This window comes from Leptonychotes weddellii, chromosome 3 (assembly GCF_054177405.1).
Source record: "Leptonychotes weddellii isolate Sample4059 chromosome 3, ASM5417740v2, whole genome shotgun sequence".
NCBI lineage: Eukaryota > Metazoa > Chordata > Mammalia > Carnivora > Phocidae > Leptonychotes > Leptonychotes weddellii.
Genome location: NC_138371.1, coordinates 64984657 through 65000039, shown reverse-complemented (window position 1 = coordinate 65000039; position 15383 = coordinate 64984657). Strand labels below are relative to the sequence as shown.

Sequence of the window (15383 nt, the reverse complement as noted above, 5' to 3'; positions counted from 1 at the left end):
ATTAACATAACATAATAAAATTAAAAAAAAAAAAAAAGAATGTATTGGTGGGATAGCTTCTCTAGTACTGGAAGTACCTAAAGGACTGTGTGTGGAGAGGTGAAGAGAGAGCAAATCGGAAGACCCTGGGTTGCTTTGGAGGCTGCCCTTTGCCATTCGTGGGGTTTAACAGGGTGTTTCAGGGCATGATGGTTTCTGGTGTTGAAGAGTCTTAAAGGGGAAACCTGAACCAGATTAAAACATTGTGCATTCTCAGCTGAAACACCCACGGAGCTGGGTCTTCCCACTGGGAAACTCCACAGGCTGCCTTACTCAGGGGAACAGCAGGCTCACAAGAATGAGTACAAATGAACAGCAGATCACCCCCAGCCCCATATTTCTCATTCTCAACATCACCCATACATAGAGGCTACCCCAAAGGCTTTTTCTTCCCACTTCCCAACTTTCCAGTCTTTCCTGGCTTTCCCCCAAGCCCAGCCGAGTAAACTTTTTGTTTCTTTCCTCTCCTTTCCCGGGCTCAGTGCCTTACTGTTCAGAGCAACTTAGCCTTGCAGTCTTCTTTTAAAACTTCTATTTTATTACCTAGATCCAACAGGCACTCTGGACTTGGGCACAGGAGTTGCTGTGACTGGAAGTTGGGGATTTAGGTTGAAGATGGGCTTTACTATTAAGGGAACTGTGAGTTGGTGCTGGAGTGACTACCAGCTTAGACCTGGGGGACAGGTGGGGACAAGTGGATCTGGGATATGCATACCCTGATATTGTATATTCTTTTGTTTCCTGTCTTCTCCCCACTACAGAGCACAGGAACTGCTTATTTTGTTCATTTCTGTATCCATAATCATAAGAACAATGTCTGGCATTTACTAGGCACTCAATAATACTGACTGAATGAATTTAGTGGGCATCTACTATGTTATAGGTGCTGGAAGAGACAAGCAGTGCCAGCATGTTGTAAATGAAAACCTAAGGCAAAAAGTGATTTTTTTCTCAGTGCTATTCAAAATGGGAACAGTTTCTGGATTTCCAGATATCCAGCTTTTGTCTACAACAGTTTGTGTCAGAGTATAACTACTTTCGACTTGACTTTCCCTGCCCTTTTGTAAGGAAAGAGCCTTTCTAAGAAAAGGACTTCTAAGTTGGCTCCTTTTGTAAGCACTGGTTTCTCTCTGCTTCATTTTGGGAAAATGAGCATAGCACCATGAAATCTACCAAATGGATGCCCAGAAAAGTAGCACTCCCTAACTATATTGGTTTGCTAGGGCTGCCATAACAAAAGTATCACAGAGTGGAGGCCTCAAACAACAGAAATGTATTTTCTCACAATTCTGGAGGCCAGAAGGCCCAGAGGAAGGTGTTGGCAGGGTTGGTTGCTTCCAAGGTCTTTCTCTTTGGTTTGTAGATGGGCTTCCTCTCCCTGTGTCATCACATGGTTGTCCCTTTGCGCACATCTGTGTCCTAATCTCCTCTTCTTATAAAGACACCAATCACTGGGACACCTGGGTGGCTCAGTCGTTAAGCATCTGCCTTCGGCTCACGTCATGACCACAGGGTCTTGGGATTGAGCCCCACATCGGGAATCTCTGCTCAGCAGGGAGCCTGCTTCTCCCTCTGCCTGCTGCTCCCTCTGCTTGTACTCTCTCTCTCTCTGTCTCAAATACAAATAAAATCTTAAAAAAAAAAAAAAAGACGCCAATCATATTGGATGAGGACCCAACCTAATGACCTCATTTTAACTTAATTACCTTTTAAAAGACCTTATCTCCTAATGCAATCATATTCTGAGGTACTGGGGGTTAGGCCTTCAGTACACAAGTTTTAGAATAGGGACCACGATTCAGCCCATAACACTAATCCTGATTTTACAAAATGTAGGGTAATGTCCGAGCGTCTTTTAAAAAAACCTCATGATGTGGGTATTGTAACCATTCAGCAAACTGCAGCTGGTTCCCTGCTGTCTCCTGCCTTTGGTGGCTGCCTCTTTCTGTTCTTCTTGGCCCCAGAATGAGACCAGCAAGCTGGTCAGAGCAGGTCACACAGGGATCCGGAAATCCAAGAAGAGGGTTTGGTACCAAGTAAATAAAAGGAATTATCATCCATCTAAGGTTCATTGTTTAAATTACCATGTTTATTTATGTCAACACAAAATACAGTAAAACAACTTACAAAAAACCCATTTATCTTCATGTAATATAACTCTTCAGTGAACAGAAGTACTACTGTTAATGTTTTGGCCTTTTCAAGGTCCAGCCTTGGGTCAAAACAGTATTCAGAGAAATAGCAGATTCTTCTCTACCTTCCCCAATATATACACAAAGGAAATTCATATTTTCTAGAATCCCATTCTAGTAATAGTAAGAAATATCACATGTAGAGCTGAATACTACTGTTGTGTCATCACCAACGCAACTTCCTTGTTGCTGTAGATTTTCCCCAGACCCTGGGCTTCAGTCAGGAACACAGAGGGTACCTCTGCCGTTCAGGTGTCCAATGTGATTATTTAGTAATTCTTTTAGTATAGCTGTGTATTCCCCAAGTGTCTGATTTACCTGAGTTACTTAGAAATAAGAAAAGAAATAAGTCTCCAAGTGATCAAATGTGTACAGATCTATACGGTAGAATTGAAGAAACTTATCATAGATTACCTGTGCCAACTCAATGGATACATTTGAAACCTCCATTACATAATGAACTATTCAGCTAGTAAAATGTTTCACACTACAATTTACTCAAAGGTAATAAACACTGCACCAAAGTACAAGACCTCACCTCTGCTCCAGTAGTTTAATTGCTATTTTCGTCTCGGGACATTTTCCAACAAATGATAGTTATCACTTAACCAACCAAATCTTTCCATCATTTAATGGACAAAAGACTTAGTCTCATACTGTGGGGAGAAGAAATAGCTTGGAGCTGGAAGATTAGATGCTGGACCAGTTCTTCTACTCACTCTCTGAGGCTTAGCTTCCTTATCAAATAAGAGGACAGTGCTCCGTGAAGCCGAACTAATAGGAGATAATATTCTACAGAGTCCATCTCCTCAATCAACCTATGGATCCTTAATTATGCACATGTAGTTTGCAAGTAAAATGTTACTTTTTAAAGTAAATACACGAATGCATATTCGCCATGTTGCACACGAAATGTGCAAGTTAGGTTATATAAATGGAAACATATAGATAGAAAGCCTATTACTCATGAGAGACTGTACTCTTGATGTGTTTGCTTCAAAGCCATTTAAAATGTTATTCTGTTTAACCCATGTTCCTTTTGCATTATTGGAGCTTTTTTTGATTAAACTACCTAACCATTTAAAGTAATTTTTAACAAGAAATTAAAACTTTCATATGATATTTCCAGGGTTTAGATGACTATGAAACTAAGTAAAATGGATTGAGAAATAATGGGAGAAGTAGTGGTTTGAAAACTCAGGGTCAGGAGGGAAACTGAGTGTAGAAATTTCTTCTTCAGGTAATTAAAAATAATCTAAATAATAGACTAGATATTTTGTTTTTACTGGTAACTTTCTAATTTATTTTTTTAACTTTCTAATTTAGAAATTACTTCTTATTCTTATACTTATTTGTGTACCTGACTTTTAGGTACATGCAAATCCACAGAAATTATTAACACTTACTGCATTTGGGACATCTTTAGAAGAACTGCATAGTCTCAGTTGAAGTAAAAGTCAGCATCTCATTTCTTCTAGATTTTTAAAAGAATCCACCTTTAGGAAAGGGCAGATTTACTAAAAGTTTAGAATTAATTCACAAGTGTGATTATTTAATGTGAGCATATGGACTTTGTGATTTTGCTGAGACAAAGACTTCAGGTAGCTATATTCCTGCAACAAATGAGATTCTAATTTCAAACATTTTTCAAATGCAAATCAGGCCCCCATGTGTCATTTTGATGATTTTTTGAGGCATTAATACAACAGAGTTAGTATTCCTCAATGATCCCCAAAGTCACCCCTTTGCTAAAGATACTTCTCTTCCTGATTATTTTGAACCTGCCAACACAGTCTCTAACCTTATACAGACAGTGACTGATCTCCAGATGACCTATTATTATCTTAAACCCACCTCGTTTTGAAGCAACAAAAAAAAGAAAAATTAAATAGTGCATTAACATTTCATATCAGTGAAGCAGACTTTTTCCATGCATGAAGTAGTTCTATCCATCTGTGGAAAGGTCCATCTTTTGTTTTTCCCTGTGTTTATAGGTTACATTTTTAAAGGTACTGGTGGAGCCTCTGTAGAGTGGATTGGTTCCCTAAAAAAAAAAAAAAGGTTTGAATGAAAGTATGTACCTATTATAACATGGTTTTAATATATTTAAATAATTTCATTGTCCATAACAAACTAGAAGAGAGTCAGGCTCAAGCTTGGAAGCCATTTGAATAATTTTGATTAATCATACTCTTAGCATTTTAAAATTTATACATCTCCATTTAATTTTTTAGTATGTAGAACCAGTGCCTTATATGTATCATAAAAATCTTACCCTGTTTGGAAACACACTAATTGATGGATAGAAAACAAGACTTTGGCTGTTTTGTTCACTGCGGTTTTACCAGAGCTGAAAGAAGTGCCTAGCCAACAGCAGGCACTCAGTATTTACTGAATGAATAGAATGAACCAATAGGTGGTCCCAAAATGAAATATAAAGTAAAAAACATAAAAAATGGGAAAAGTGAACTTGTAGAAGCAAACAAAGATGAATGACATAGTATCTGCCTTTAAGAGATGTGTTGCTGGTGGGAGGCATCACACAAGGGCACCGATAATCTTGCTAAAATGAGATCAAAATTCAGGAGAAACACCTAGCTGCTTGGGAGAAGCAAGGAAAGATCCCTAGGACAGTGAACACTGCTCTAGATGGTAAAAGAATGTGGTGGCATTCGCTTACTAGAGAATAGCAGTGTGTGGAGCACAGAGTCACGTGAGCCCTGGGCCACAGGGCTCAGGAAGATGTACAGGTCCCAAGGTGGGTTGGGCAAGGTGGCTTTGCCCTTGGGGCAGTGTAGAGGATTTGTGCCATTGTCTGGATAATTCAGCTGTGCTCCTCAGGCTGTAGATGTGTTTCTAGGAGCCATCACCAGGACAAGCAGGACCAAGTCTCTGTAGGTGTTTAAAGAAACAACAAGCTTGATCCTCCAATATCTCTCCTTTGGTTGAATTGCTCCAGGCAGGCTCAAGATGTCTGGGTAAAGAGCAGTTTCTTCTCTTCCACTTTCCAAGGTTGACCACATAGGCGCTGATGTCAGACAGCCTGGGTTCAAACCCAGTCCCACCACATGACCTACTTAAACAATTCCAAATCATGGTGTCCTCACCCACAGGAGGCATTACCAAAGTGCCTACTTCATCCATGAAATAACATACTCTTTAGCACAGACCCCGGCATATACTGAGTGCTCAGTAAATGCTGCCTCTTCTTATTAGTTCTTATTTATACCTCTTCTTCACATTTGGAATTTCCTTTTCTTTAAGTTTTGGAGGGGGTTAGAAAGATACTTTCCCCCGGAGCTTTCACATTCAACATTTCTTTCTTTTTTTTTATGTTATGTTAATCACCATACATTACATCATTAGTTTTTGATGTAGTGTCCCATGATTCATTGTTTGCGTATAACACCCAGTGCTCCATGCAGAACGTGCCCTCTTTAATACCCATCACCAGGCTAACCCATCATTTCTAAGCCCACTTCTGCTTGTGTATGAAGTCTAGGTACCACCAGGTACCTTCCAAATTACTAAATCTTGTATTGGTCTCCTTATCTCATGAATTGTAGAGATGGCAGCAAGTTCTAGACATAGATTTCAAAACTACAATTGTATTTGCTTTCCCAGTACATGTCTCTCAGTTCTTGAAAGAACTGAATGAAACTGAAAAACCTGGGCATCTCCCCACTTGTCACTCTTGGATTTGCCGCAGTGTCTTTACCGTGAGGAAGAATCACACCTGTGCCTGTTCTATGTTGCCCAGAGCCAGTGGCCTGAGTAACATGTTACCTTTGTTCATGTGCCTTCAGAGAGAGATGCTATCTCAGTAATGAGGGCAAACAGAAAAGAGACTCCTTGGTGGTGGGTGATGAGTGAAGGCCAAGTCACCATACTGCTTCTACTCCTGAAGTCAACCTGGATAATTCTGAGGACCCTCCAGTCCTTATTTAGTCCTGCTGCCATAAGAACTTGGAATTTGGAGAGTGAAGGGCAAACTGATGTGGTCTTAGATGCAGGTGGAGTCTCATTTGGAAACAAAAATCATGTATGAATTCTATAAAGTTCAAAAAAAAAAAAGACTACAAGCTATTAAATTTAAGTTGGTTACAGAAAAAATAAAGGACTCAATTGAAGAGGAAAAATGGCAAAAATAAGTGCAGGCTGGGGATGATAAGTGAAGCATTGTCCTGAAGGAAGAGGGAGACTTACGGAGAGAAAAAAATACTCTGAAAGAGTAAACGGGCTGTGAGCAGGGCCAGCTTAGATCTTCATAGGACCAGGAACACTTTTGTGGGCCCCATCCCATATCATGTCAAACATTAAAATGCAGGGCATCTAGGTGGCTCAGTCAGTTGAGTGTCCAACTCCTGGTTTCAGCTCAGGTCAAGATCTCAGGGTTCTGAGATATAGCCCCGCGTCGGGCTCTGTGCTTAGCACAGAGTCCGCTTGGGATTCTCTCCCCCCTCTGCCCCTCTCCTCATGCTGTCTCCCTCTCTCTCTCAAATAAATATGTAAATAAGCATATTAAAATGCACCCACATTCTACACTAAGTATAATTTATATGCACTATAAAGGAGGTGACTTAAGTTGCAATTGACATGATGTTATTTTGTAGACATTTAGTTGAATATTAATTTTGATTGTGCAGTTTTCATTCTGTATTTTGAAGCAACTTTATTCAGGTCTATAATATTTCGGGGCATCTCTTGCAAAGCTAGTTGTAGGGCCTGGGCATGCTAATAGGGGGTGATGGATGAAGCAGACCATAGTAGGAGGGTAAGGTGGGACTTTAAGGGTGGAGAAAGAGCAAGTATATATTGCTGGGAGGCAGTTGTGCTTCCTGCCCTCAGCTGATGATCAAAACTCAGGAGACTAAGCTCAAAGCAGGTTTTGTTGGCAGGAAAAAGTGTGGCAATGTCTAGTTCTGCCTCCTCTAGGGCTATGTGGTGGGGGGGCAACTTCTCTACAGAGGATTTCCAGCTGAGACACAGGCTTGGATCTCCATTTCAGATGAGTCTGAGCTCTTTCACTATTTAGACAAGTTTCAGTTTCCCCCACTGATCTGAGGTGACCAGGCTGATTTCCCCAGGAGTCCAGGGGTGCTAATTTAGGCTGTAGATTCTGTAAATGCAATGGCACATTTTTGGAGCTTGAAAAAGTGGTAATAAGAAAGCTCTCTGTCATGACCCACAGTTCTCTTAATGATTGCCTAACTGCCAAATGCAGACCTGATTTGCTTAGCACAGTACAAAATCAATCCATTACTGTAAGAAATGTCAGACTGAACATTTTTTGCCTCTAGTTAATGACTTGTCATCCTAGAAAAAAATGTCTAATCAAAGATGAATTTAAATATTTTTCCTTTGTGTTTTCATAAAGAATATGGATGGGGAGGTTGTTTTTAAAAGTATAATAAAAGGTAACCTTTCTTTATGGCTATGATGAAATGTTTCAAGAGGCAAGAAACAAAGCTCTTTCTTGTCCTGAGCCCTGTCACCTTTGGAGTCCAATGGAGATCTACGGGTCAGTAGACCCAACTACCCCTACCAACTCTGGAGGTCCCCTGGGGTGTGAAGACCAGTCAAATTCAGTTCTTCAAGAAGAAATAGGTTTTTAGATAAAAAATGGAATCAAATTGAGGACCCCAAAAATGGATGCACTAACATTTTTTTTCAATAGTATATATTAGTGAAATTTGAATTGAATTATTTGAATTAAACCTCTTTTGCATCCAAGTGTATAATTATTACCCAGTTATTATCTAGTCAAGAACATCAAATATTTATTATTCAAGGAAACTCAATTTAACAAGGCAATAATATTTTTCATTTATGATTTTATCTGTTTAATGTGTATTTTTGTTCCATTTTAGATGAAGAAACAGTAAAATTCGGCATTTGAATTTCAGTCATGTTCTACATCCTGAGGGAAAACAATGCATGTTTTGGGGAATTTAACTGTTAATTAAAATGTTACTTTAAAGATATTAATCATTTGTCAGTATTCATGCTTCTGTATGAGAACATTAAAATGTGCTGGTTAGTAGATACACATCATATCATTGCCCAAGTACTTGTTTGCAGAACACCTGCTTATTTCTAGGAGGGTCAAGGCTATGCTTGGAAGAGGCTGCAGTTAGGTTTTCAGCTCCACCATGACCAATTGTTTGGGAAGTCTCTTAACCTCTCTGAGCCTCAGTTTCCTTACACTGAAAATGGGATTATTCAGACTACTTCACAGGACTGGCATTGTTCAACCAACTGCTGCCACGTGGTTCTTTGTGCCAACTTAACCATATTCTTTTGCCTGATTGTCCTTATTGACTATTGCCAGGCATTTGCTTGGCAGCTGGTGAGAGTTAAAAATATCTAGGCCAGGGGATCTGGAGAAGTTAACTGACCCAACACTTTAGCCTCATAATACTATGTTCTAAGTCACCAAACTAACCTATCAGGTTACATTTGACCTTGTTAGGTATGGGTATATTATATCTTCATTGCAAATCCAAATTTACTTTCCTAAGGGGTTTTATTTAATTATGAAAAATTCATACATACATAAGAGGAAAGCTGTATAACAAACCTCTGTAAGACCCATCACCCAGATTCAACAATTATCAAGATTTTGCCACACTCGCTTCACTATCCTCCTCTCTTTTGGCTGAATTTTTTCAGAGCAAACCTAATCTTCACTTCCTTTCACTCCAAAATATGGATTTTTTCTAGCAAAGTCATCATGCCATTATCTTACCTAATCAAATTAATCATAATTCCTTGCTATCATTCTAATATCCAGTCTATATTATCCTTCTTCCAGTTGTCCAAGAAACGTATTTTTACAGTTGGACTGTTCAAATCAGAATCAAAACAAGATCCATGCATTGAATTTCCTTGTTGCGTCTAAAGGCATTTTTTTTTAAAAGATTTTATTTATTTATTTGACAGAGAGAGACATAGTGAGAGAGGGAACACAAGCAGGGGGAGTAGGAGAGGGAGAAGGAGGCTTCCCGCCGATCAGGCAGCCCGATGTGGGGCTCGATCCCAGGACTCTGGGATCACGACCTGAGCTGAAGGCAGACGCTTAACGACTGAGCCACCCAGGCGCCCCAACGTCTAAAGGCATTTTTAAAAGGAAGATGAGGTAGATGAAAATTTTCATTGTCCATTGTCCTGCACCATATGTTAGGGTTACTTCAAAATAACTGCACAAGGTATAGACATTCCTCATCAAGATAAACTTATCCAAAACAGAAATTCCATTTGCTTTAAGAATTGGAGATATCACTATATACTTAGAGAAAAAAAGTGTTAACATCAATTTATTTGGGCAGATGAACCCAAAGGAACATGGTGTTTTTCTGTATTTTCTCCAGTGAAATCACCCTTTTTAGAATCAGCAATGTAAGATAATTGCTATTAGAGAGCTGGGCACACTATTAGAAATAGAAAGATTAAATTAAAACCATGAAATTGTTTCTATGGCCCTCTAGAAATGTAATTATCTGTCCTGTGGAAAAGAAACACAGAAAATTGGAGTCCTGTTTTGTGTTTGTCTACTGTGAAGAGGAGACACATAAATTATATCTATTGAGTACACATATTTAAAGGTTGACACTTTTTAGGTATTTTTCAGGTAGCTGTTTAAAATTTGTTATTCAGAAGAACTAACTAGATGGCATTTAAAGTCTTCTCGACTTGGCATTGTAATCTATTATAAGTAATGAGTATTTCTATGAAAATTGGCACGAACTGCCATACTAACTCATGAACCTTATTCCATTGGCTATAATACAACCGATTTATGGTTGTGTTTAGATACAGCAGCTATGCTTTATCAAATGGGGCCTGAATGATCCTCCTGGTGATGAAGATTAAATGTATTTCCTTGATGTCCCTAGGCAGCTATATAAGGAGTTTCATGAGACTCTTCAGAGTGGGACAAATCCCCACTACACTGAGAGACAAATGCATGCTCTGCGCACTATCTAGGTCCCAGATGATGGACAGAGGTTCCTTTGTCCTCAAAGCAGAAAATAAATCATAGCTGTTAGGGACATAGTGAGAGGGGTAGGGAAAGAACATGACATTCTCATTCTCTATTATAGAGCAGAAGAAAGCTGACATCTATCTCTTCCACAAGTCACTTTCTCCCCTGGACAAGGAATAGCCCCTAAGGGTTTACATACCGTTTGCCACTTGGCCTTCGACCGTTCTGCTTCAAATTTGGCAACTTCTTTACGATCATGAAATGACACCAGCAGCTTCCAAATGCACAGTAGGACGAGCCCAATGAGAAGAATAGCCAGTGAAACCCCCAACATAATCATGGGAATGTTTGGGGGCTTTGGACAGTCTGTTATATTAAAAGAAAGAAAATTATATTAAGAAGATGGTATAATTGGGGTGTCTGGATGGCTCAGTTGGTTGAGTGTCTGGCTCTGGGTCTTAGCTCAGGTCTTGATCTCAGGGTCGTGAGTTCAAGCCCTGGGGCTCCCAGCATGGAGCCTTAAAAACTTAACTTAAAAAAAAAATAAGATGGCATAATTAATCTTGTGATGTAGAGAAAATATTTCTCATTAAATTTTCCAACCTTATTTTTTTTCCAGTAGAAGGAAAATAGTAACATGTTTTATTTTGCTGCATTAAAAAAAATGAGTTACTTGTTGAAGGATAGCCCTATTCCTACAAAGGAGAACAAAAGTTAGAGTTTGGTTATTTAAGGCAAATGGATATATACTTGAATGGCTGACTCAAAAAGAGTTAGAATCCAGGAATGAGGATTAATACACATGGAATATAGAAAGGACCATGAAAAAGACTGCAGTTTAATGACGAAAAATGGTCTCTTCTGGGTACATGATAGAATAGAAATGAAATGTGTGTATGTGTGCTCATTCACACACACGATATTACTTTTTAATGGATTTCCTTGAAACATGAACTGTCTAGGAGATTATATTCAAACTTATATAAAACCTACCATCCCAAGAAGTTTACTACTTGCTGCTTTTTTTTTTTTTTTATATATATAGACAGAAGACAATGATGGCTTTTAGTTTTATTTTAACATTAATGCAGTGCTCTGGTGTCCTGGAAAGTTCCTGGACTGGGGTCAGGAGCGGTGGGTTCAATTCCCATCTGATACATAGTAGCTGTCTGATATACAATAGGTCCCATGATCTCTCTGAGCCCCAGGATCCTCAACCATCAAACAAAGATGTGGGACTTCAGCATTCCCTTAACTTCCCTGAGGATAAGACTGAGCTCAGGTGCTCATGCTTATTAAACTCACAGCTTCCTAGATCCTTCCCCAGAGATTCTGCTTCAGTGGGTCTTAGATGGAGCCACAGATTTTTTTATTATTAACAGTATCCCAAGGGATTCTTATCTTCAGGGAAGTTTGGGAAACTAGATGTTCTGTATAGTCCTTTCAACTTGAGCATTCTATGAAATGTTATTTTGACTCTATTGATGATATTAATATAATTTCACAATTATACAGTGCCTTCCCTCACTGACAGCAGAATGACTAATAAATCTTGCAATATGCCTGGGAGATGATACATTTCTTAATGAAACATTATAATTAAGCTCTCCCCTTTCTTTCATGAGAAAAAAAATCCCACATAAAAATTATCATTAAATATCTGCCTCCTTATGCAAGAAGTGAGGCAAATCTGTGGTATCTGGGGAGGAAATGAATCATGGTTAGTTTATCCTAACTCTTATTGCTTTTAGATATTTAATAAGGAGAGTTATATACACAGGACTAGTCACGCTGCTTTCAAGGTGAGGATCTATAACTGATCTGAATTTGAGCAGGACTAATGACCCCATAACAGCATGATGGCTGGCCTCACACACTTTTGTTCTTTGGATTAAAAAAGCCATGTAAGGAGATTATGCAGAAATAAGTAAAGGAGCTAATGAAGTAGTTACTGTAGTATGAAGATCTAAAGACTGTTTCCAGCATAACAAATGAACCATGGCTGCTTCTAAGAGGTTAGCAACAGTCCTGCAAAAAAGCAGCAGGCGTGTGTCAGTGAGAATATATACTGGCTACATCCTTGACTACAAAATGTCTGGGGTGGGGCATAGCATGTTCTTGCGGAAAGCAAAATGAAGCCCGCTAAGACCCTGCAGCCAGAATGTGAATTAGGAGGGCTCTCCCATAGAGAATAAATAAAGGAGGAACAGGCAGGCATGGCGCGGCAGAGATAATTTTTTTGGAACTTAGAGTCATTATACATTTGTACATTGAGAATACATTATACGTTAAGATAGTCTACAGTTCTCAAGAAAAGATTGTGGCCCAAGTACCAGAGCGGGTATTACTCAATAGAAACGCCCGCTGTTTATACTCTCTTTAGTATTTCCTGAGATGCTCAGACCGAAGACATATTTCTAGGTGGGAGAAGAGGGCCACTGTCATGTTGCCTGTCGAGTCCTGGCCAGTGCCAGCTAGTGCTCAGGTCCTGAGGGCCCGAGCTGCCAGTTTGCCACCTCTGTCACGGGCGGCTATGGAGCGCAGAAATGTGGCTTTTCCGAATTAGGTTGTGTGGCAAGTATAAAATACATATTGACTGTGAAGACTTAGTATGGAAAAAAACGAAGCATCTCAATAATTTCTCTATTGATCACATGCTAAATAACAATATTTTGGATAGAAGGGATTGAATAAAACATTACTAAAATCCATGTCACCAGATTTTTACTTTTTAGTGGGGTTACTAGAAAATCGAAAATGACATATGTGGTTTGCGTAATAACATGTCTGCTGCCGCTGACCGAACATGCTTCCAGGAGCCAGGTATTTATTATGATCCCAAAGCCAGTGGGAGGCAGTGTAGTGCAGTGGTTAAAGGCACAAGCTGCAAGCCCTCCGGCCAGGTTTCCCCGGCCCGCAGTGGTCCTTAATTACTGCCACAACTAACACAGTTTGTAACTTCTTTTTGCCTCGATTTCCTTATCTGTAAAATGGAAATAATAGCAATACTGGCTCTACGGGGTTGTTATATGGAGGGTGCTAAAAGAATTAATGCATGTCAAACATATAGAATGATACCTGGCATATGGCATTAGTAAGGGCTCAATAAATGGGAGCTACTACTACGACTACTATTATTATTATTACAACAACTATACTCTTCCTCCTTTTCTATCCTCAAGACTTCAAGGGCCTGGCACCTCCACTTTGGGACCTGTGGTATAATATCCACACCTACCTCCCTGCCAGGAAACCTCCCGACTGTCATTCCTTGACTCTGGCTCTAACTAATGTGGCTCTTCTCCTCTGAAAACTGTTCCAGGTGTAAGAAAAAAGACGAGCAAAGCTCTCCCTGCAACCACACACACCCTGATGGTGACTGTTCACTTGGTTTCTTTTGAAATTGGTTGGTAGGACCGTGGAAATCCTTAGCCTTCACTTCCTCCTTCCTATCCTGGCGTCTGAAGGGCTGCCCTGGGATTCTCTGGTCTTAGCGCTCTGAAGGGCCTACAGATTCCAGGACAGGCTCTATCTTCAGGGCCCCTTGAAGCTTGGGGCCTACCTAGGAACAGGAGTATTTGCCAGGGAGAAGCATCCTTGTAGCTGTCAGCTGACTCCTCAGGAAGGTAATTTTCCCCTCACTTTTCCCTACTACAAAAGCACAGGGAGAATAAAAAGCCCTAATAAAAAGTCATCAGGGAGTCTGAGTGCTTTCGAAGGATGGCCTGTTTATGTGCCACTCAGATTGTGTGGAAGCATCAAAACATACAAACAAAAAACAACCAATAGTTCAGTAACAAGGATGCCCTTATCAGCTAAAAGCATGTTTCTCTCTCTCACGCACACACAAAAATAAAAATAAAAAATAAATATAAAAAAAGTAAAACCAACCAGATGCAAAAGCCCCTGAATTAAGAACAGTTCTGGAAGTTCATTTTTGTTGTTTGGAACTCATTTTTCCAATGGAATCAATATTAAAATATGTGGTATTTTTCTAATAATATTTTCTTGGTTGGTTTATAATGTCGTGCACTTACTTTTTGGTTACTTTGGTATTGCTTTGGTTTTTACACTCTCTAGTGATGGCAGTTTGATATTCTTGGCTTTAAATTCAGAACTTAATATTTTGTTGGCACACTGATAAGCAAGCACACACAACAAAACACATCTCCCTGCTAGCCTGCCCTTGCTGCTATTGTCTGGGGCAGAACCAGGCTCCAAGCTTTTTGCGGGAGGAGGAGGAGGTTGCTGACAGCGTCTGGAGAGATCTGATTTAATGCAGCTGTCATTTCTGCCAGAAAGATTTAGGAACACATCATTAATTGAAGACAGAAAAGAGGCACCTGTGAATATCTAAGAACACAGCCAGGGAGGTCTTGAAGCTATCTGTTGCAGAGTGGTAGTAAAATGCAGAGTCCTTGGGGCGCCTGGGTGGCTCAGTTAAGTGTCTGCCTTCGGCTCAGGTCCTGATCTCGGGGTCCTGGGATCCAGCAGGCTTCCTGCTCAGCAGGGAGTCTGCTTCTCCCTCTCCCTCTGCTCCTCCCTCCTTGCCCCACTTGGGCTTGCTCTCTCTCTCTCTCCCTCAAAAAAAATGCAGAGTCCTGGGTCACACATCACACCTGCTGACTCAGGATGCACAGGATGCACAGGATGCAGGGGGCACCTGGGTGGCTCAGTCGTTAAGTGCCTGCCTTCGGCTCGGGTCATGGTCCCAGGGTCCTGGGATCGAGCTCTGCATCAAGTCCCGCATCGGGCTCCCTGCTCGGCGGGAAGCCTGCTTCTCCCTCTCCCACTCCCCCTGCTTGTGTTCCCTCTCTCGCTGTGTCTCTCTCTGTCAAATAAATAAAATCTTAAAAAAAAAAAAAGATGCACAGGATGCAGGCATTTTAACAAGCTCCCCAGGTGAGTCTGATACTAAAATTTAAAACTTCTCAACAAAAGTACCTTTTCCACTATTTTCTTTCCTACCTAATATAAATTTCTCTCCCTCCTTCGCTAAAGATGAGATTTTTATTTGAGAGCTTCCCAAGTCCCAAGCAAACTCCATGAGTTGGTATGGATGAAAACCCACAGAAGCAATGGACTCTTTGTATGTATAGATCACTTCCTTCCTCACCTGCTGCTTCATGTCTTTTTTGACTCAATGACCCATTACTGTAGGTTATGAA

The 15383-nt window shown here is 40.2% G+C and overlaps 1 protein-coding gene across 10 annotated transcripts in view; it reads right to left on the bottom strand.

Moving 5' to 3' along the window:
- Positions 1-2106: 2106 nt before the first annotated feature.
- Positions 2107-15383, bottom strand: part of ITGB6 (integrin subunit beta 6) — a 127700-nt gene continuing 114423 nt past the window's right edge. For all 10 annotated transcript variants that reach the window (XM_081814332.1, XM_081814331.1, XM_081814330.1 and 7 more), the window contains 2 exons: positions 10415-10581; positions 2107-4275 (listed from right to left, as the gene is read on the bottom strand). In XM_081814332.1, coding sequence (XP_081670458.1) covers positions 4177-4275; positions 10415-10581 — 266 coding nt within the window. In that variant the 3' untranslated portion in view covers positions 2107-4176. The remainder of the gene's footprint in view (positions 4276-10414; positions 10582-15383) is intronic.